The 22,500-nt window shown below is 40.9% G+C and overlaps 1 protein-coding gene across 2 annotated transcripts in view; it reads left to right on the plus strand.

Annotated features, from left to right (window-relative positions):
• The window catches only part of LOC143017909 (hemicentin-2-like), a 297,036-nt gene that overhangs the window by 61,539 nt on the left and 212,997 nt on the right, over positions 1-22,500 (plus strand). For both annotated transcript variants that reach the window (XM_076172977.1, XM_076173019.1), the window contains one exon: positions 20,595-20,722. In XM_076172977.1, coding sequence (XP_076029092.1) covers positions 20,595-20,722 — 128 coding nt within the window. The remainder of the gene's footprint in view (positions 1-20,594; positions 20,723-22,500) is intronic.

Consider the following 22,500-nt stretch of genomic DNA (forward strand, 5'->3'; position numbering starts at 1 on the left):
GACGCTAAGAGGCTCCCGAGACAGTGCCTTTACCCGCTCAGTCACCTAAGTCTGTGCGGGTAAAGGCACTGTCTCGGGAACCTCTTGGCGTCAGAGCGGTAGGTTCGAGTCCTATACGCGACGGCCATAAAAATTATCTGATGTATATATATATATATATATATATATATATATATATATATATTTATATATATATATGTATATATATATATATATATATATATATATATATATATATATATATATATATATATGCTGGTACATTGTGACACGTTTTTTGATGGTGTAACAATAATTCCCGGGTCTTGTTCCGCTTTCCTGAGTTTATTCCTGTTCGGTTTCGTAACTATATGTTTCTGAAGAAGCATAGAGCGAAACCGGTCAGGAATAAACTCAGGAACTCGGAACCCGTGACTTCTTTTTCCACCTTCAATCATATATATATATATATATATATATACAGTATATATATATATATATATATATATATATATGTATGTATATATATGTATATATATATATATATACATGTATATATATATACACACAAATAGATATGCACGCGCACTCACGGCCCCATATGAAATAGAAAAATGTCATATATGGACAATATTCATAGTTCTTTTTGCAAAGTCACATCTTTGGATCCTTCTCTTCTACCTCTCTGGGTCCTAAGTACATGCACAACTACTAATAGCCTTGTTGAATTCTAATAATGATTACTAATTTGATTTACTATTACAGAACCTAAAACCACTGAGAAGCATGATTTTTTTTTATATCTCGTAAGATTGTTCTTGATGAAATGTAGCACAATGCGTAGCATATACTGGTGTGCTGATATATTGTATGTTTTAATGAAAAAATAACAAATGATAACTTTCACAATTATTTGAGTTTTTGTATTCTTAGTATAAATAGAATAGTGATTATTCATAAGGTGGTAAAGGAATTATGGAAGCGGCAATATATGAAGATGAGGTAGCAACAGTTCATCCTCGACAGCATCAAGTCATCCTCAAGTTTGTTTAGGAACACTCACGTTGCCCGAAACTTCGAGGGTACTGGATTCTCTTCAGGATGATATTAAATTCATACATTTTGTTCATTTTTTCTCTATGGAATTAAGATATGCCGACGCAAAACCGTTGCACGCCTTAATGATTTTTTTTTTCATTCTCATTCTTTGCAGTCTTTTTAATCATTAGCACCATAGTCATCACCATCATCATCACCGTCTATGTCCTCGCCCTCGTCATCATCATCATTGGCAGCAGCAGCGGCAGAAACAGAGTCATCTTCATCCTTTTCAACACCGTTTCAACCATTTACTGCATCTCTCTCTCTGTGTGTGTGTGTGTGTGTGTCTCTCTCTCTCTCTCTCTCTCTCTATATATATATATATATATATATATATATATATATATATATATATATATACGAGGGTCGTTCCAAAAGTAATGCCTCCTATTTTTTAACTCAAAAAGTTGAAGAGCTACGAAGATGGGAGTGGCACCATTAAAACGAGCGACCTTTTGTGCTCCAGAATTTATTTTTCTATGTAGTCACCACCATTCTCAATGCACTTTTGCCAGCGATGAACGAGAGCCTTGATGCCTCGGTCGTAAAAATCAGCGCCTGCCGAGGCGGTCCATTTTTTCACGGCTGCGATTACGGCGTTGTTATCGGGGAAACGCTGCCCACGTAATGTGTCCTTCAGAGGTCCGAACAAGTGGAAGTCTGACGGTGCCAGGTCGGGACTATACGGTGTGGTGAGACAGCACCGTCCAGCCGAACTTTGTCACCTATTCCGTGGTCTTCAAAGTTGTGTGTGGCCTGGCGTTGTTCTGTTGCAAACGGAATGTTTCCCTTTCCTCTGACCCACATCCAACTCTACACGCATTTCATTCACCGTTATCCGCCGATCAGCGCGGATTAGTTGATCGAGGCTCACTTTGTTTTCCGGGGTGGTGGCTGTGCATGGGCGTTCGGAGCGCACTTTGTCACTCACATCTCTGTCGCCACTCTAAAATCGACGAACCCTTCTCCTAACTGTGCTGACATCAATTGCATCGGCTTCGTAAACGTTCACCAGGCGCCGGTGAATGTTGATTGGTTAATTTTTTTCTGCATGGAGGAATTCAATGACGCATCTCTGCTTCTGACGCACGTCCATGACAGAGTGTCACACCATCAATATCTGCAACAGAGAGATGAAACTTTCAGTTCATGAGTGCATAAGTTCAGTCAGCATAATAATGCAATTTGCAATCCCCTCGGATCCCGTAGGGTGGAATAAACAAAATAGGAGGCATTACTTTTGGAACGACCCTCGTGTGTGCATATATATATATATATATATATATATATATATATATATATATATATATACATTGTATATATATATGTACATATATATATATATATACATATATATATATATATATATATATATATATATATATATATATATATATATATCCCTTTCTTTACTTCTCTCCCTTATCTTTTTATTCGATCTTCATCTGCTCCTGCAGAAAGGATTTTTGGTGTTTTATTCCTTTTTCCCATCGTCTTATTAATCACATTTATAATGTATTCATTGAAGAAAGGTAAATATTATTCCACCATTCGTGATAACGTGTCACACTGACTGAGCTGTGATACCTTGTCGTCCTATTTAAAAAAAAATCCACATTAGAGTAACCTATTACATATATTATTCTGATCTGCTCTTTAGAAATATAAATAAGTAAGCTAATATAGCTATTGATTGACGTGTTGAAGGTGTGTAATAGATTTCAATATTCGAAAAGCAAATTTTTGCGTAATTCCTTCTATCATTTTGGTACGTCTTTGACATACTTCTAGAAAAAAAATGGAATTTTAAACCAATAGAAAAAAGGTTTTATATGTGGTAAGTGAAACAATTTGCAAACGTGAATGATAGACAAGAAAATAATCTAGAGTAATGTAATAATCTGTATCAATATGACACGTAATGTAATATATATATATATATATATATATATATGTATATATATATATGTATATATATATATATAATATATATATATATATATTTCTATGTGTGTGCGTGTGTGTATATTTTAATTTGTATATTCTCAATTTATAGTAATTAATCAACCTTAGATAATTGAAACGTACAAATAAAAGTTTTGTGTTTGAGTGCTTGGTAGACCCATATTGTACAACTCACCACTTAGTGCATGAGGGAGGAATGAGAGTGAAAGGTGGGAGAGTGGAAGGAGAGGACGGTGGAGGGCTGAGGAGAGAGTTGCAAGGAGGGATAGAGCCGTGTCATACCACACAATCCCTCTCGTGCATCGATTATAATCTGCGATCGACATTTTCTCCCGAAAGCAGCCAACAGATGTTGCATATAAAGGAGGAGTCAGTGGGAAAAGGAAGAGGAGGAGGAAGAGGGGGAGTAGGAGGAGGATGAAAAGTATGAGAAGGAAGAGGAGGATGAGGATGTGTGGGAGAAGTAGGAGGAGGAGGAGTGGGTGAGGTAAGTGAAGCAGGTGAAGGAGGAAAGAAATATAGAAGTAAGATGAGAATGAAGAAAAGTAAATGTAGGAGTTAAGATAAGGAGAAGGAAGATTAGGGGAGGAGGGTAAAATTGAGCAGAAAGACTAGATGAGACGGAGTGGATGAGAAAAGGATGAACTGGGAAGAGGAGGAGGTGAGGAAAGAAGAGGTAGGGTGAATATGGAGAAAAGGAGGTTTATGACATGGGAATAAGACGAGAGGTAGGCGGAGGATAAGGAAGAGGAGGAAGAAGATAAGGAGGGGAGGGAGACGAAGGAAGATAATGTAGAGTGAAAGAAGATGAAAGGTGGAGGAGAAGAAAAAAGTGATGGAGGAGGAGAAATAAGTGGGAATGAAGAGGGAGAAGGAGGAAAAAGAGTAGGGTAAAGATAAGGATGAGGAGAATAAGACTGAGAAAGAGGAGAAGGAGGAAAAGGAAGAGCAGAAGTAGTTGATGAAAGAGGAGGAAGAAGGAGAACACGACAGGTAAGAAAAATGTATTAAAATGAATCTGAGCGAGGGGGAGGAGCAATCAGTTTGAAATATTTGAGGACAAAAATACGACACATTTTATTCTGTCAGTCAATCGCACTGTTCCGACCTACACCTTCATTAAGCAAAGATTCTTTTTTTTATTTTTTTATTTTTTTATTTGAATTAGCCATGTTTTGCTCCTGAGAGGGAAAGTGAATTCCCCCCGTCCCTTTCACCCATTATATTCATGATGTTTTTTCTTCCCCTCTCCCCATTTTTCACCCATTTCTCAAAATAAATCTAACGTTTTCTTCTTCCTTTCATATCCTTCATATCATTTTACATTTCTGTTTAATTTTTTTTTTCTATCAAAACTCGTAGGTCCTTCTGAAGAAAATTAGCCTGCATATGTCAGTGTATGCACATGTAAGCATATATACAATATATATATATATATAATATAATATATATATATATATATATATTTAATATATATATATATGGATGTGTGTATATATATATATATATATATATATATATATATATATATATTATATATATATATATATATATATATATATTATATATATATATAGATATATAACACTGGCCTGCGTTTAATTTTTTTTTTTCAAAGGTCGAAGGTTTTTTCAAGTGGTTTATAGGTTTTTTGGTGCGCTGAATCCAAAAATGCCATCCGTTTCCTTGGATCAGGTCTAGTTTTTGAGATATGAGAAGTGCGACTTTTGGGCCTTGTATAGTACTAAGTATAAGGAAAACGAGGCTGCAGGTATAGCCTATTCTTATTTTTTTTTGCATAAAAATTATACTGTAGCACCCCGAAACTGATACTGAAACCTAATGATGTTTTTGTTTACTTTCAGGAAACTGAAACCGAAACTGAAACTGAAACTGCATTGACTACATTGACAAACTGCATTGACAACACTGAAACTGAAAATGGTTTAGAAAAGTGTGATCTCCAATCAATGTGACTGATTTGATAAGAATCTGTGCTTTTTACAATAATCTTTTCTTATATTGTTTCTATTTTGGACACGTATCTTAGATTGACAGAAAATGGAACGCAAATGCACAAATCATCCTGATAGGTTCTGCTACATATGTGGTAATGTGATTCTTCCTCGTCGACTAGCAAATATAACTGATTTTGTGAAGAAGGCATATCATGCTTACTTTGGAGTTAAGCTTGGGGACAAGGACAAGCCATTTGCACCCCATGTTAGCTGCAAAACATGTGTCGAGAACTTGCGTGATTGGAGAAATAAAAAAAGGAAGAGTATGCCATTCGCTGTTCCAATGGTTTGGAGAGAGGGTAAAGATCATGTGTCAGACTGCTATTTCTGCATGACTAATCTTAAAGGAGTCAACCGCAAGAACAAGCATTGTATTCAGTATCCTAATGTTCCGTCTGCCATACGACCAGTCCCTCATGGTCCAGGCCTGCCTGTTCCCGAGCCAGATGTTGCAATGGAATCTAGCTCTGAATCAGAATCTGATAACGCACTAGACAGGGCAGAGGGTGGAGAATACATGCCAGAAGAGAATGACCGGCCAGTGCCTCTAACACAAGCAGATCTCAATGACCTGACACGGGATCTAAACCTATCAAAGGAATCAGCACAGCTTCTGGGTTCTCGTCTTCGTGAGAAAAATTTGCTAGCACCTGAGACAACATTCTTTTGGTACCGAGAGCGTGAAAGAGAATTTAGACAGTTCTTCACAACCCAGAAGGACTCGTCATTAGTTTACTGCAACAACATTGCTGGTTTGATTCAATCAATGGGGCTGGACTATGTTGCTACTGAATGGAGACTGTTCATCGACTCTTCCAGCAGAAGTCTCAAGGCAGTCCTCCTTCACAACGGAAATAAATACTCTTCAATTCCAATCGGTCATTCAGTGCAAATGAAAGAAACTCATGACAACATGGATCAGCTACTGTCTGCTCTGAACTACAATGACCATGGTTGGTTGATCTGTGGAGATCGTAAGGTAGTTGGATTGGTTTTGGCACTACAGGGTGGGTACACAAAGTATCCATGCTTTTTGTGTTTGTGGGATAGTCGGGCTGATGATCAACATTTTGTCAGACAAGAATGGCCACCACGACAACGTTTGGAACCTGGTTCACACAATGTTCAGGCTCGTTCTCTTGTTGAACCAAACAAGGTCTTACTCCCACCTTTACATATCAAACTGGGACTGATGAAGAACTTTGTGAAGGCAATGGACAAGGACGGCATGGGATTTACTTTTCTTCAGCAGAAGTTTCCTCGGATCAGTCTGGAAAAGCTTAAGGCTGGCATCTTTGATGGGCCTCAGATAAGGGAACTTATGAAGGACTCAATGTTTGACGATGCACTGAATGCAGCTGAGCTGTCCGTTTGGTGGTCGCTTAAGTCAGTGATAAGAAACTTTCTAGGAAATAAACGAAGTGCAGAATACGAGAAAGAAGTCGATGAGCTCTTGAACAGCTATCAAAAATTAGGGGCTCGCATGTCAGTCAAAATGCACTTTCTACGGTCCCACTTAGACTATTTCCCTCAGAACTGTGGTGACTTCAGTGAGGAACAGGGAGAACGTTTCCACCAGGATATTCGTGTCATGGAAGAACGCTACCAAGGCCGGTGGGATGTGAACTTTCTTGCGGACTACTGTTGGTGTTTGAAACGAGACGTGGTGGCTGCCCAACACAGGAGAAAGTCACTGAAAAGGCCCTTCATCCATGATTAGATTTTCTGTAATATATCCTCTTTATCTTCTGAACCATGCAAGAAAAAATTATTTCTTTTGTCAAGAATTTTTTTTCCAAAATTAAAGGGAATAAATAACACTAAATGGCGTTTTTAATTATTTTTACCGCCTCGTATCTCAAAAATGTGACCTGATTGAACAAAATGAGTGTGATTTTTAGATTCTGCATAGCAAATTACCCTAGAATCAGTTATCAGATGCTTTACCTTTGAAACTTCGCAGGCCAGTGTAATGTGTGTGTGTGTGTGTATATATATATATATATTATATATATGTATATATATATATATATATATGTATATATATATATATATATATATATGTATATATATATAGAGAGAGAGAGAGAGAGAGAGAGAGAGAGAGAGACTATGTATCATGTGTTTTACGTCTCCAACTGCTCCCCACATGCAGGAGGGAGGAGAAAAGAGGGAGATGGAAAATGGTAAGTCGGGGGAGGGGGAGGGAAAGGACAGTCAAAATAATAGAAGGGAAGCGATGGGGAAGAGATAGTGATAGAAGGGGAAAAGAAGATGGGGTTGAAACAGTAAAACGACGGAAGTGGAAATGATTGAGTCGGAGAGAACCTTCTCATGCTAATCAGAATAAACCCTGTCGGGTTAAAAGGAAGAGGTTGATTAGGAGGGTGATTATAAGCCGTTTCCTACGACAACTTCCCCTAAACTTATCAAAATAATTTGTTAGATAGCTAAGTAAGATCGTCTTGCGTGAAGGCGATATCACACTGGAATATTTTTCCTCCGACTGCTGGAGAAAGATTTTGTAGCCCGCAACTTTCGGAAAGGAATCCGGTATTTTTGAGGAGAATATTTTTATTCCAGCATATCAAATGACATTCTATGCAACATTGTTGAGAAAACAGAATAGTTTTTCGTCTATATTTTACGGTGGGAAAGTTCTGGAGATGGGTGGTATTGCCGATGAATTGGTGGTTGGGGAAAAAATTGCCCAGTATGATAACGCCTTTAGACATGATTAAGTTTGTAGAGGATGTGGCTGAGGCGAAGGGGTTAAAGAGTAAACAGTCCTAGGTCCAAGTAATTGCCATACTACCCAATAATTGCACTCTCCCAGAGTAATTGCTGTACGCGTAAGTAATTATTCTGCGACCACTTAATTGCTCCGTTGCCCCAATTGCCCTGCAGCCGAGTAACACGATTGAAACGAGTTAACACCTTCACTACAGGGGCTCCCTTCAAATGAGTAGAATAACTTACCATCCCGCTCCCACCAAGTGGGAAGGGAGAAACCCGTGATAGGGCGAAGCCCTGTTAGTTGCGACAAGCCGCTGTTTTTTTTTTATTTACTTATTTATTTTTTTATTTTTCACCTATGTTTGGGTCATCTCCTCGCCTGGCCAGGGCTTTCGGGAACCAACGCAAAAATCACGCAACGGGTCCCTAGAATGGAACTCGTGACCACCTTCTCAAGAGTTTGATACGGTATTAAAAAAAAAAAAAAAAATCACTGGTGAAATGAGAGACTGGTCTCCAGGCGGAAATGACAAAATAGGCTACGGCAGTGCATCGTCGACTCACTACAGTAGCATTTTAGCCCTTTGGGTTCAACAATTTGTGCAAGAAAAACTTCAGAAACTCAGGAATCATAGAGGAACAAATTTAATTTTCTTCCAAGGTTAGATATTCACTGAGATCATAAATTGACAAACAAATCTCATCATAAATAACTGAAGCAGCCATTTCAATTATTTCTTCATTTTCATAAGTTTTGTCAGCTATTGGAGCTGCCACCCACCTCTGACGCAGTATCCCGTGAGCAGAGTCACGGAAACAGACTATGCTGGATTTTCCAGGGAGGCTTGTTATAATGATATCATCCTTGTATCGCTCTTTCAGCTTATGTATGAAGTAGTTGAGAGAATAGCCTTCCTCACCATTCAAGAATGTTTCCATTTGCACCATGAGGTCAGTTACTGCATATTGACATAGGTCATTGTCACCTAAATAGATACATAGCTCATTGAAAGCTGAATTCCTTTGAACATCAACTGGTTTGTCAACAGGTTTCAACGATCCTGGGTTAGAAAGAAGTTCCTGGGCACAGGCACGATGGTATTTTGCCTCTGCGGCAACCAAAACAATGTTTGCCTCTATTCTTTTTGCAACTGCCTCTCATCATTCATCACCCCTCTCTGTTGCCCTTTTCAACACATTTTTCTTGAACTCTATTATCTCTACATTGCTTGTTAAGTTCCTACATTTGGTTTCAAGTCTGCTGCTAGTAAGCAGTAATTTCAGAGCAAAATAGGCAGTGTGTACTGATATCAAAGGAGGTCTGGACCATAGGATGGGTAGTTCAATTTCTTCACCTGCCGCTGATTCCTCAGACTTTCTCTTCTCAGATCTGATGTATGATTCTCCGGTGTAGGCTTTTATACTGGCAGTGTAAAATGTCTGGCTACTGTATGTGTAGAAGTTCATGAAGACTATGCTGTCTCTCAAGGCTTGCAGCTACTAGAGTTGTACTTCCTTTAGGTCCAACTTGCACAAAATCCTTAATGCATAACTCATTACAAATGATCCACGACTCCACTCTAGGTCTGAAAAGTCAAACAACATTGTGTATGTCAGCAATATGAAATATGTAATATGATTTTATCAAAAAATAACCATAGTAATTGAGTCTTTGTAACTTAAAACTATGCTTTTACCCATTATTCTTAAATTTATGATGTTTTAAACTGAAATGATGAAATATGAAATCGGCGGCCATCTTAGACGCCATCTTCAATTTCTCAAAAAAAAAAAAAGAAAAAAAAAAAAATAAAGCAAGGGGGATTCTTGAGTTCTTTTAGTATGTTATCCCTGACAGTTTTCTGAATATTTCCTGAAAGTTTCAGATTTTTATGAATTTATACCGGGTTTGACTTAAATTTGATTTAATTTTTCTAGATTATCCTCTCTTTACCCGTTTTCTTTTTTATTCAGTATATAAAGTCCCTTCCCATATTCCATTTTCTTCGTCTCGCATTTATTGACCCATCTTTATCGCTCAGTCTTTTCTCTTTTCTATCACAATTCTATCTCACTAGGGATTTTTTTAGTACAATATATATTCTCTCTCTCTCTCTCTCTCTCTCTCTCTCTCTCTCTCTCTCTCTCTCTCTCTTTCTCTCTCTCTCTCTCTCTCTCTTTGTGTGTGCGTGTGTGTGTGTCTTTCATTCATTATCTCTCTCTTTCTCTCTTTGTTTCTCTCACTCTCTGTCTGTCTCTCCCTCTCTCTATGTCTCTCTCTCCCGTTTTCTCTCTCCCATTTAGATATAGAAATACCCACAGAGAGACCGAAAATTTATATAAAAAAAAAACATAGACGGCACGCGTCTGAAATCCAAGTGTGTCCCTGTCTTCCATTCTCTTTTTCCCGCCCCCCTTCCTCCCTTCCCCCCTCCCCCTGTCCTTTCCCCTTCCCCCCTCTCTCCCTCGCTCACTCCTATCAATAATTCCACAATTACTCGATCCAATTTGATAGAAACTCGCTAGGTTCTCCTTTTTCGTCTCCTCTCTTCTCCTCTTCCTCTACTTCCCATTCGCTCTTTTCTTTTTCTCCTCTTTGCTCATCCAGCGCCTTTACCTCCTGATTTTAAAAGTCGTTCTTCTATTCTTTCACCACCTTTTCCTCCTCCACCACCTTCGTCTCCTTCTTGTCGTTCTTCCGTTCCTCCTCCCATTTTTTTCCCTTCGTCCTCTCCACATTTCTTTTAATTCGTTTTCCCCCTGTGGGCCCAGCCTTTTCCTTCTGCCTTTATTTTCTAATTTATCTTCCTCATCTTCCTTTTCCTTCTCTTTTTCTTCCTCTCCCACGTCTTCCATCTATTGCTTTCTTTTTCTTCTCCCTTTCTCCACGCCGAGGAGGTTGGTGAAGAAATATTGAACACCATTAGTACGGTGATTCTTTATAAGCTAAATAGAATTGCATAAATATGAAATAACACACAACGCCTGAAAGTCACCATCGACACCAAGGTTGAACATAGGAACAGAAGAACATAAGAATGTAGGCCGTCGCGAGCTTTGAACTTGGGTCGCTCTGAGCGTGAGTCCCAAGCGTTACTACTTCACCACTCAGATCGGTAAAATTTTCGAAACCTGATATTATCTTATATCCAGGGTTGGGCCTACTGAAATCTACAGCTCTGAAACCTGTTTTAACGATCTGATTGACAAAGCGGTAACCTTTAGGACTCACCCTCAGAGAGGTCTGAATTTAAAGCTCGCGACGGCCGGGCCTGATTGTGTGAATTACATTGCAGGTGTTAGCGATTTGTTCTATAATAAGAACATAAGAATGGAGGAGACTGCAAGAGACCATAAGCCCTATACTAGATAGTTCCATGTCCCTTACCACCTGTCATCCCTATTCATAAGGTCATCTCACCTTCTCTTTAAAACAACCCATTGTTTCGGCGTTCATTACATGGTTACTAAGTCTATTCAATCCGTGAACCACTCTCTTGGTAAACCAGTTCTTGCTTATTTCCTTTTTAAACCCAAATTTGACCACCCATTACTACGTGCCCTACCCTACTGTCTTAATATGATGACCTTGCCTGCATCACTCCTGTTAAGGCCTTTGACCCAGTCAGTTTGAGAAGTCGATCTTATGAGTACTTTTAAGTGGTTGAAGTCTCCTGGACGAGGTGATTTTGTTCAGCTGGGTGGTGGCCACTAGGCAGGTGTGAAATCTCTTGTCCTTGACTCGAGGGCGTCTGTCTGCTGGCTACTCTGGGTGATCCCAGAGCCGAGAGGACGACAGCCTTCCAAGCGAAAAGGGGATAATCTCGTTATCCCATTTGCCTATGTCGTCGTCTCCAATGAGGCTCGCCAAATGGGATTAAGTTTACTCTCCTGGGTTAACATTCCATTAACGCTGACTGGGTTACCGGTAACTAAGTTACCGGTATCTAGGATACTGGCTAGTAACTACCCCTTCCCTCTCTTTCTCCTAGTAAGAGTTTAACTTGATAAATCTTATCATGCTAAACTGTATACCGTACGAGTATGTTATATTTTATTAATTTTGTTTTATGTTAGATTAAATTATATTAGATTAACGTGGCCTAGATTAGATTAGATTACCCGAGATAAGGTTAATTTAGTTTAGATGATGAAATATAGTAGGGTACAACGCAAGACAGTTTATTTGGTTCGTTGAAAGGGAGACTAAAATAAATAAAATAGAAAGTATGAATGTGTGTGTGTGTGTGCGTGCGTGCGTAGGTGTGAACGTGCTTGCATGAGTGTGTGTGTGTGTGTGTATGTGTGTGTGTGTGTGTGTGTGTGTGTGTGTGTGTGTGTGTGTGTGTGTGTGTGTTTGTGTGTATTCGTAAATTAACAAATGCTCTTGTACCAATTAACTATCCCTTCCAAAGGCCGATTTACAGCGATTGACGCCCAAGATTTCCTATTAACACAGGTTAAGGACTTAAAGTGGAGTGTCTCAAACGCCTCAATGATACAGTGGAATTCCTTTCTTCAACTATCTTCTTTTCTCTTTCTCTTCCCTACCTTCCTCCATCACTGTGATTTTCCCCACCAGGAGAGAGTCGACAGTGGTCCCGGGTCACCTCGTGTCACCTCAGGTCTCGTCAGGTCAACTCGGGTCGCCTCGTGTTACCTTAGGTCACTTTGGGTTACCTCGGATTGACTTGGGTCGCCTTAGGTCACCTCAGGTCACCTTGGGTCACCTAAGATCACCCAGGGTCACTTCGGGTCGCTTTGGGTCACCTCAGGTCGTCTTGGGTCACCTCGGGTCACCTCAGGTCACATCAGGCCAACTCGTGTCATCTTGGGTTACCTTGGATTAACTTGATTCACCTTGGGTCGCCTTAGGTCACCTCGGGCCACCCAGGGTCACCTCGGGTCGCCTTGGGTCACCCCAGATCGTCTCGGGCCAACTCAGGTTGCTATGGGTCACCTCAGGTCGCCTCTAGTCACCTTAGGTCACCTCGGTTCGCCTTGGGTCACTTCAGGTCACCTCGTGTCACCTCAGGTCACCTTAGGTCACCTTGGATCATCTCGGGTAACAGCGGGTCGACTCGCCTCGCCTCAGGTCGACTTAGGTCGACCCGGTTTCATGTGGTACAGAGTCCAATTACCTCGAGGCCGACCAGAAGAGGCTACGTAACGTAATTACCTTTCTCTAGCCTCAATATTCTCACTATCTGCCTCTTATTTCTTTCCTTGCTCCTCCTCCTCCTGCTCCTCCTTCTATTAATCCTCTTTCTCCTCCTCTTCATCCTCCTTCACTTCCTTTTTCTCCTCCTCCCTCTCCCTTCTCCTCCTGTTCCTCCTCCTCCTCCTCCTCCCCCCCGTCCCTTCTCCTCCTGTTCCTCCTCTTCCTCCTTCTCTTCCTTCTTCTCTTTCTCCTCCTTCTCCTTTCTTCCTCCTCCTCCTCTTCTACTTCCTCCTCTACCGTTTTCTATTTTACCTCCTCAAGCTATTTCTTGCCATTGTTTTCTTTTTGTTCCTTCTCCTAGTTTTCTTCCCCAACTTCATTCCAATCATTACGCTCAACTTCTTCCCTTCCTCTATATTCTGCTTGTGTTTGTTCGTATTCAACCTCCTGCACTTCTCGCCGATTCCCAGCAGTGACAAGTTACTTGCACTGACAAACCAAGTGCTTAACTCTCCCCGAGGATCGACCTCCTCTGAGCTGCGAGGACCCAAGATCCATTCCCAACTTCCACCCGTTCTTGCTATATACAGTATATATATATATATATATATATATATATATATATATATATATGTATATATATATATATATATATATATATATTATTATATATTATTATTATTATAATTATTAAAAGTGATGGCTAGTTGTGCATTAATTATTTTCTTAAAGGTATTTTCCATATACCTTGTTATGGATTTGCTTTCCTTAGAAAGGAAATTTATGACTTGCCTGTATGTAGTCATATTAGCTAGATCACGATTTCGGGTTCAAGACCCTTCTAATAATACGTGCATCAGAGAAAATTTCCTGCCCAAATACACTGACAATATATATATATATATATATATATATATATATATATATATATATATATATATATATATACATATACTTACATGTACATGTACAAATACATATACACATTCATACATTGTACATATACATATACAAAGAAGAGAACTTACTAGCCAAAACTCAAAGAAAGAAGAGGAAAGATACCTCGATATTTCCCTCTTTTGAAAGACCCCAAGACCCTGACGGATGGCGGAAGACGTCCAGGGTAAGAGCTTTGGAGAGCCCTCAAGTGGAAGGAAATGAAGGACGAATGTACTGGCTGAACCTCTCCCCATCTATCATGTCACTTGGTATCTTCTCCTGAGGCTTACCTCTCTATCTCTTTCGTGGTTCTTGCCATAAGCCTCGTCACGCTTCTTTCTCAGGTCGTGAAAAAATGTTAGTCTGTCTGGGCTCACCATTCATTTCATCTCTTCCTTCCTATCCCTTTTCCCTCTCGTTTCATATCTCTCTCTCTCTCTCTCTCTCTCTCACTCACTCACTCACTCACTCACTCACTCACTCACTCTTTTGTCTCACCTCTCATATCATCTCTTCCTTCCCACCCCTTTTCCTTATATTTCACATTTTTTCTCTCTCTTTCCTTCTTCCTTTCTATCTTTTTTATATACATTAATTGCTCATCCTTATATGAGCACGAGTGGCCTTTCATTATATGAGGATATGATGAAAAAGATAATTAAATGTCTGGTTCGCCCCAGCTTGAAATATGCAGAAGAGGTGTGGTTATCTCACAGAAAGAAAAATCGTATGCAGAGATCGGAAGCTACTGTAGAGAGATCCCAAACCTGTCTGATAAAGCACTTGAGGCATGGCTGCATGAACTGAGATTCTCCAGCAGATATTTGCAGCAGAGAAGAAAAAAAGACCTGTTAGTATAGGATAAACGAACAAGAAAAGGTCAAAGCAAAATCTGAAGAAAGACACATTGTCTGAAAGGTACTAGGAAGCATAGCTTTCCATACATATGTATCACTTTGTGAAACAGTTTTGAAGAAGTTCCTCCAGGCCAACAACATAAGTAAATTGAAGATAAAGTTTGATAAATGGAGATATAAAAACGGAACCCCGTGAACATGCCTTGAAACTCTATATTGCAATTAAGTAGATTAGGTAAATAAAGTCACGCGTACGCACACACACACACACACACACACACACACACACACACACACACACACACACACACACACACACACACACACACACACACACACACACACACACACACACACACACACACACACACACACTCAAAACTATTGGTTAAAGTTATGACGTGAGGAGAAGTTACTCCGGTCGCTGGGGACGATGGGGAGGAAGTAGAAAAAAGAATGGAGGGTAAGAGAACACGTCACTCTCTCCCAACAAGCTCTCTCTCTCTCTCTAATAAGCCCCACTTTCCACGAGTACTCTCCTCTTCCATTACGTCACTTATCCTGTACTCTTCTTTTTTCCTTTTTTTTCTTCCCCTGCCCCTCGATGTCCTTATTGTTCTTCCTCTATCTCCTAATCTTCTTCACATCTTATTTATGCATTTTCATTTATCCATTCATTCATTTATTTATTTATTCTTTTATCACTATTATTTATTCATCTATGTAATGATTTTTTTGTTTTTTTTTTATGAAACCAGCCTGTTCCCATTTTTTTCTTTTGTCTCTCTTGTCCTCCATTTTCTTCTGGATCCTATAGTCTTCTTCATCTAATTTTTCTTTCCCCACTACAGTTCCTGAAGTCCTCTCATTTCACCTCTCTCCGACCACCAATGAGCCTTTACATCCAACCACCTCCTCTGGTCTTTTTTGTTATACAATTTTTCCATCGAGCCAGAAAGCTCTGCAGGGCTCATAGCGCAGGGCATTAGCTGGTCATTTATGCGAGGAGGTCTATATATCAGGACCCTTTGGGGGTGAATATATTAGGACGATTAGAGCCGGAGGGGAGGGTCGAGTGTGGCTGTGCGTTGTCTCGGTGTTAGTCCGCTTACAGATTGATGGCTGGGAATATGGCGGCGAAATTTACTCTGTCATTAATTTGAGAACCTCTTCTATGAATGAGGTGGCGCATCTGTGACACTTTTACCACCTTCAGAACAGGTTAGTTCTGTTCCCAAGTGAATGGAATCATTTAAGTTTATTCCATCCGCTGACGATTCTGTAATCAAAAACTGGTTTACCATTAGAGTGGTCAAAAATAGAATAGACTTAGTGATGAAAGCTGAAATAATTGATTATTTTGAGAGAAGATTAGATAACTTGATGGATAGAAATGACAAGTGGTAAAGGACATGGAACTGTCTAGTGTAGGGCTTATGGTCTTTTGCAGTCTCCTCCGTTCTTATGTTTTCACTACACCCACATAAAGCACGGCATACGGTCGTCTCGATAATGGTTACATAATAACAACTCGAGTTTTTGCCGAAAGTTTAAATCTTGACCGAAATCGGGGCTCTAGATTTGGCGACGATTGGTCGACCACCTTTTCAACATCGCTATTTGTGGTGACGGAATCTGTCTGCCCGACGACTCTATGCATGGTTTTTCCGCTCTGCTGAGTATTCACTGGTTCCATGGAGGCATCTGCCAGCATCACTAAGCTTCTTGTACACTTGTGGCAAAAGCTACTTTTGGTTCTTCCACCCATACATATATAAAGGGTTTCTTATTTATTTAATTGTTTTTTCGTTAGTGATCCTTAACCGTGATATTTCCTTAAACATCATCTTCAGTTCCTCGAGCTGACCTGGAGTTAGCGAATGGCCGATGAAGTACAAGATTAGCGTGATCTAGGCGTATGGTAATAAGACATTTATAGTTTGCTCAAGCTGGCCACTTGTCCATCAAGTGAATACACCTGTTCATAGTGAAATGAATGGGTGGGTTTAACAAATCCTGCAGCTCAAGGCCGTCGTTCGCTACAGTAGTCAAATCCCCTCGCCTGTTTCCTCAAAGCTGAGTTGCGGTTTGGTGAGAATGGAATGGGGGCTGGCAAAAGGTTTCAGCATTATAACCATCGTATAGTATTTTTTTCTTACTAAAAATCACCTGATTAATCGTATACTATAATTTAGGCATATGCGATTACTGTGGATTATTTACAAGAACGGAATATACATGTCAAATGCTGGAAAGGAATATTGTGTGAGTGTGTGTGTGTGTGTGTGTGTGTGTGTGTTTGTGTGTGTGTGCGCGCGCATGCTACAAGTGAAGGGGTGACTTTAACAAATGCTGCTGAGCAAGGCAATTGCTTGCTATAGCCTCAATAGGGACAGGGGAAGGGACCTCCTCTACCCACTCCTCTTCCTCAGGAGCTCTTAGGCGACAATCGCCACAAATGCACGGGCGCCAGCACCTACCACTGAGACGCCTCAACACATACGGAAATGAAGCTGAAGCCATTTGGTGGCCGTCCGAACGAATCACGCGTCATGAGCCAGCGGGAGTTCGGGTCGAAGAAGAAGAAAAGGTGGAGAATAAGGCGAAGGAAAGGGAACTTGAGGGGAAATGAGGGAGAAGGGGGGGGGAGGATAACGGGAGGATGGAGAAGGAAGACAAAAAGGAAGAGATGGAAGAGGATTGGAGGAGAGGGCAGAGACGGGGATGTAAGGTTTACGAAACAGAAAAAAAATATTGGAAAGAAACAAGAAAGGGAATAAAAAGGAAGAGGAATAGCGCGAGAATAAGAAAGAAAAACGAAATAGAGGAGGATAAGAAGAGCAAAAAATAAAGATGAGTTGGAGGCGAAGAGGAAAAAAAATTGGAGAGGCAAATGAAGAAATAAAGAAAAATAAAATGATAAAAGTCTGGGAAGAAAAGTAAACACTGACGATAAGAGGCTAACCGACATATGGCAGTGAAGGGGGAAGTTGAAAAGAAACAGACTTTCTTGTGATGACTAACTCGGTTTAACGTTGCGAACTCCTATTAAGAGGCTAGGACGGTGCCCCTTACAAAGTAGCGACGTTCTAATCTGCTAGACCAGCGAGCATTCTTACTGTCTTGTAACAAAATGAAAAGAAAAGGAACTCCCAATACAAAAAGGAATAATCCGCTATATCGTCTTTGTTGAGGGAATACCACTGCCACGATAAAAATAGATTTATTGCAAAATATGGATGGTCGCTGGTCGAGCGGGTTAGGGCGTCGCTGCTACTTGCGGAGGAGGTCGAGGTGACGGCAGTTCGAACCCTCCCGCCAGCCAGTTGGACCAAGGGTATGATTCATTAAACTCTACGCTACAAAATCCTCTGTTAGGAGCACCGTCCTAGCCTCCTGATAGGGGAGGAGTTTTCGCGACGTTAAACCGAACTAGTAAGGAAGGAAGGACGAAAGTGACTGAAAAGGAATTGAAACAGGAGAAATAACAAAGGGTGGGGGGAATAGTATAATAAAAAAATGAAAGAGGAAAGATCAGTGACAGCGAAACAAGAGGAGGAGAAGGAGACAAGAAGGGGAAAAAAGTGAGGAAGAAAGTGCCCCAGAAGGAAATGGGTTAGTGATGGGAAGGAAAAGAAGAAGAAGAAGAAGAAGAAGAATCTCAAGTGGAAAGGAGGTTAATAGGAAAGATGAAGAGGAGGAAGAAAAGGAGGAAAAGAATGGGGAAGAGGAGCGAAAAGAGGATGAAAGGAATGAAAAGGAAGAAGAGGATTAGGAGGAGGAAGAGGATGAAGGGAATGGGAAGGAAGAAGAAGATTAGGAGGAGAAAGAAGATCAGGAGGAGAATAATGGGGAAGTGGCGTGAAAATAAAAGAAGGAGGAGGAAGAGAGGGAGGAGACGATGGAGAAGTTGCTGATGAAGAAAGGGGAGCACACGTGATTACCTGCCAGAAATTTCTAAAATGATTATTGACATATTGTATGAGGCTTCCTTTTTCCCATTACTCCCCTTCCTCTCGCGTCTCTCCTCCCCCTTCTCCTCCTCCTACTCCACCTCTCCGTCTTCCCCTCCAAAAGCCTTTTATCATCTCATATCTAGAAGGGTAATCCTTCACTAAGGCTGACTGTGTATCTTACTCTGTAAAGGGGGAACCCACACTCCCTCACGCCTAAGGCCCTGTTCACACTTGCGGTTGAAACCGCGGTGGTTCAGTTACAATGTAAATTAATGTAGGCGTTCACACACAACCGCGCAATTTTTTTTTTTTTCGTGATTATGTGGTTCCACCGCGGTTTCTGTACGGTTTAAACCGCTGGTGTGAACAAAGCCTTTAAATTTTGTAACAGTGGTTCCTAAACTATCTTAAACGACCCCCACCTTTTTTGCTTCCAGCAAACCCACACGATCCCCCCTTATCTATTTTGTATTTATATTTTTTCTTATTTCTATTTCTATTTCTATTTATATCTTAATAGGAAATGGGTTGGGGTGACTGATGGGAATATGATTTTTTACGTATGTAACGACAGATGCTCGTTATTAGAATGATTTCATTATTCTTATTAAAAACTTATTTTTGAGCAGATGATTTCACAGCCCTTAGCATCCTCCTCACGCCTCCATGGGGAGGGTGGGGGAGGGCTAGTTTGGGAACCACTGAATGTAAAGGATGAACTCCCTCAATATAATAACAAATCTCAAAGATTCTGTTGTGGTAGATGCCAGTCGTTTTCATGCTGATCAAGGTTAGACCCTGTCCTAAATGAGTCTCCAATTCCTATTCGAATCGGGGTCCACCCCTTCGCTGAATCAATTCGTCTGATGCAACCTGACAGGCTCTGCACAGCACCCCACCGAAATAAAAGCAGTGGAAAACGTTAACAAATCATTTACCACCCATCCAGACTTTTATTTCATTAGTGCCATACACCCCCCTCCCCCCGGTCCCTCATCCACTCATCTCTCACTACAACTCTTCTTCACGATTGTCCTTCACTTCTTTAGGCCGTGAGCAGACGAGCGACCCTGTGGCGTCACATTGCCGCGACGGTGTGTGTCGGGGATGTGGCTTCCCATAGGTTTCCATTATTTATAAGCGAAACCTCGCACACGCTCGTCACAGACACTCGCGTTCGCGGCGGCTTTACAATGAAAATCTATGGGAAGCCACATCCCTGCCACACACCGATGCGGCGATGTGGCGCCACAGAGTCGCTCGTCTGCTCCTGGTTTTATCATCAAACAACAGCAGAATTCTCAAGGTACGCCACTTCTTCCCTCACCTCTTAAAGGTAATATCTGGAAGGCCTCTGAGATAGCCCGGAGAGGAGACCATCATCAATAAATCCCGCAAATGGTACCTGTTCACAAGCCCGTCCACAGAAAAAACAAAAAAAAAACTCTCTCCCAACTCTTTTTCATTGTGCCTTCACAAACATTAACGCACACCTCGGACACACATCTTTGCTGACGTTCTCTCTTTCCCTCCTTCTCCCTTCCCTCTCTCTCTCTCTCTGTCTCTCTCGCTCTCTCTGTCAGACTTCATATTAGATTTCCACTTCTGTAATGACTTATTCTACTCTTAAGTCCTCTGCAGAACCCTTCCTCTTGCATACTTCTATGTGGAACAAAGTTTAAGATTATTCTTGGCAAAAATGTGGTGAACCTATTGAGAGGACACGTACGAGCAGCAGATACGGACACCGGCATAACAATAGAAAGCACCATGACCCATTCAAGCTGCGACACGGGAATCAAAAGAGCTGAAAAGGTAAATGATTATTTGTTTGGTAAATTATATATATATATATATATATATATTTCTCTCTCTCTTGCAGTTCCAGTGGCCGAGATCCTGAACCCACCGGACGTGTTTGTTCACCGGGGGAGCCTGATCAACCTCACGTGCATCGTCTCCCACGGCACGGCACGTCCTGTCTATATCTACTGGTACCACCACGATAAGGTAAGTTCACCTGGGGACACAAGTACCAGGCCCAACGAAACTATCCCCACGAGAACATACGTACCTAACATAGTGCTATGTCGCGTTGGTTCCCGACAGCTCTTGCCAGGCGGGGAGGCGACCCAGCATCGGCCTAAAAATTATAGCAGCTTGCGCATCTGACAGGACTTTGCCCTACCAGAAGTTTCTCACCTGCCACTGGGTGGGTGTGAGATGATGAGTATGGTGAGCTTACCCCCATACGTCCGGGTGAAAAAGTGAAATTACCAAAGCCTTCGTGCAGAATAGAAACTAGACAAGGAATTCGTACCCCCCAGAGTGGAGGTATAACCAAATGTAAATAAATACAATTTCAACTAGTCGTGCTCTCAGGGGATGGATGAAACGTGCCGTAAAAGCGGAGAGCATGTAACGCATTTCAAAACTTTATCGAGATAGATTCCCAACCTTTGGGTTGTGAGGAACCAAATAAAATAGTCTTTTGGAAATCATGGTATGCAGCAAGAGGCTTTTCCTCCTGTAAGATAAAATTCGTATAAGTGCAGGACGAAATGGTAGGAGGGTTGATGGGGCAGATCCAAGTCCCATGGATGATATTAGTTTCATTTTACATTCACACTAGGACCGTCAGGTTTAGGATGACGCACAAGCCTCAATCATATGGGGAAGTCTCGATGGTTGTAGCATGCAGAGAGCAACGCCGAACTCTGTTGATCTTCGACATTTAGTGTTGCATCAGTTTATGGCTAGCAAAGGCCGGATTAATTATATATATATATATATATATATATATATATATATATATATATATATATATATATATATATATATATATATATATATATATATATGTATATATATATATATATATATATATATGTATATATATATGTTGCACTCCCCGTTTATGTTTATAAAGTTGGGTGGTTAGAACAGGGGAAGTTACAAACAAGCTTGAATTAAATAATTTTAGCATCTCTCAAAATAATGGTGTTGAATGAGACCATTTCTTCTCTCTATGAGCTTTATTTATGTTTACTTTAATTGGCAATAATTTGAGTAGTGATAGTGCACGGGGTGTGGGAGGCTGGAATTATATTTCATATACAGACCTTCTCTGTGGCACTTCGGGCCGCATCTTTAACTTATGATAGGCACAGACACTCCTAGATGCTAGTTTTAGACTGACTTCATTCTGTTTCATAGCCAAGACGAAACCTCTAAAAGGGTAAGGCTACTCCTCCAGTCATCTATGATTGGCTAAGTTAATTTCTGTTTACCATATACTGGCCAATAGCAATATGCTGACTAATTGCAATCAGGAGTCCTACACGCCTCTTCGGAGACATCTGGTCCTCATTGAACAAAGCCCCATTCACTGGGTGAGCGGGGTCATGCTATCCATTAAGAAAAGCCGTACCTCAACAAGAATTCAATAATGTTATGGCTTCGCTTCCTGAGTAATAGGGGCCCACGCAAGCGACGCTAGCATCCACTAGTGTAATACCTCTAGTATCATCGCCAGTACAATGTGGTGATGTTTTCGTCGTCAAACCAATCACCACATAGCCCCCCTTTTGGAGAAGCGTGTGTCCATACACGCCAAGATAAAAGACAAATGTCACAGCCTCAGACGTCCCCGCACACACTACACAAAACATGACTCACGGAGGGAAAAGCTCTAGGGGCCTCGAACTCAGAGAGGATAGAAGTCCACGAAGTGGAATTCACCCGGCCCTAGGAACGATGGGCCCAGAGCGAGAAAACCTCGCAAGTGA

The sequence above is a fragment of the Oratosquilla oratoria genome, chromosome 1 (genome assembly GCF_046742065.1).
Source record: "Oratosquilla oratoria isolate Oo_2021 chromosome 1, ASM4674206v1, whole genome shotgun sequence".
NCBI classification, from domain to species: Eukaryota; Metazoa; Arthropoda; class Malacostraca; order Stomatopoda; family Squillidae; genus Oratosquilla; species Oratosquilla oratoria.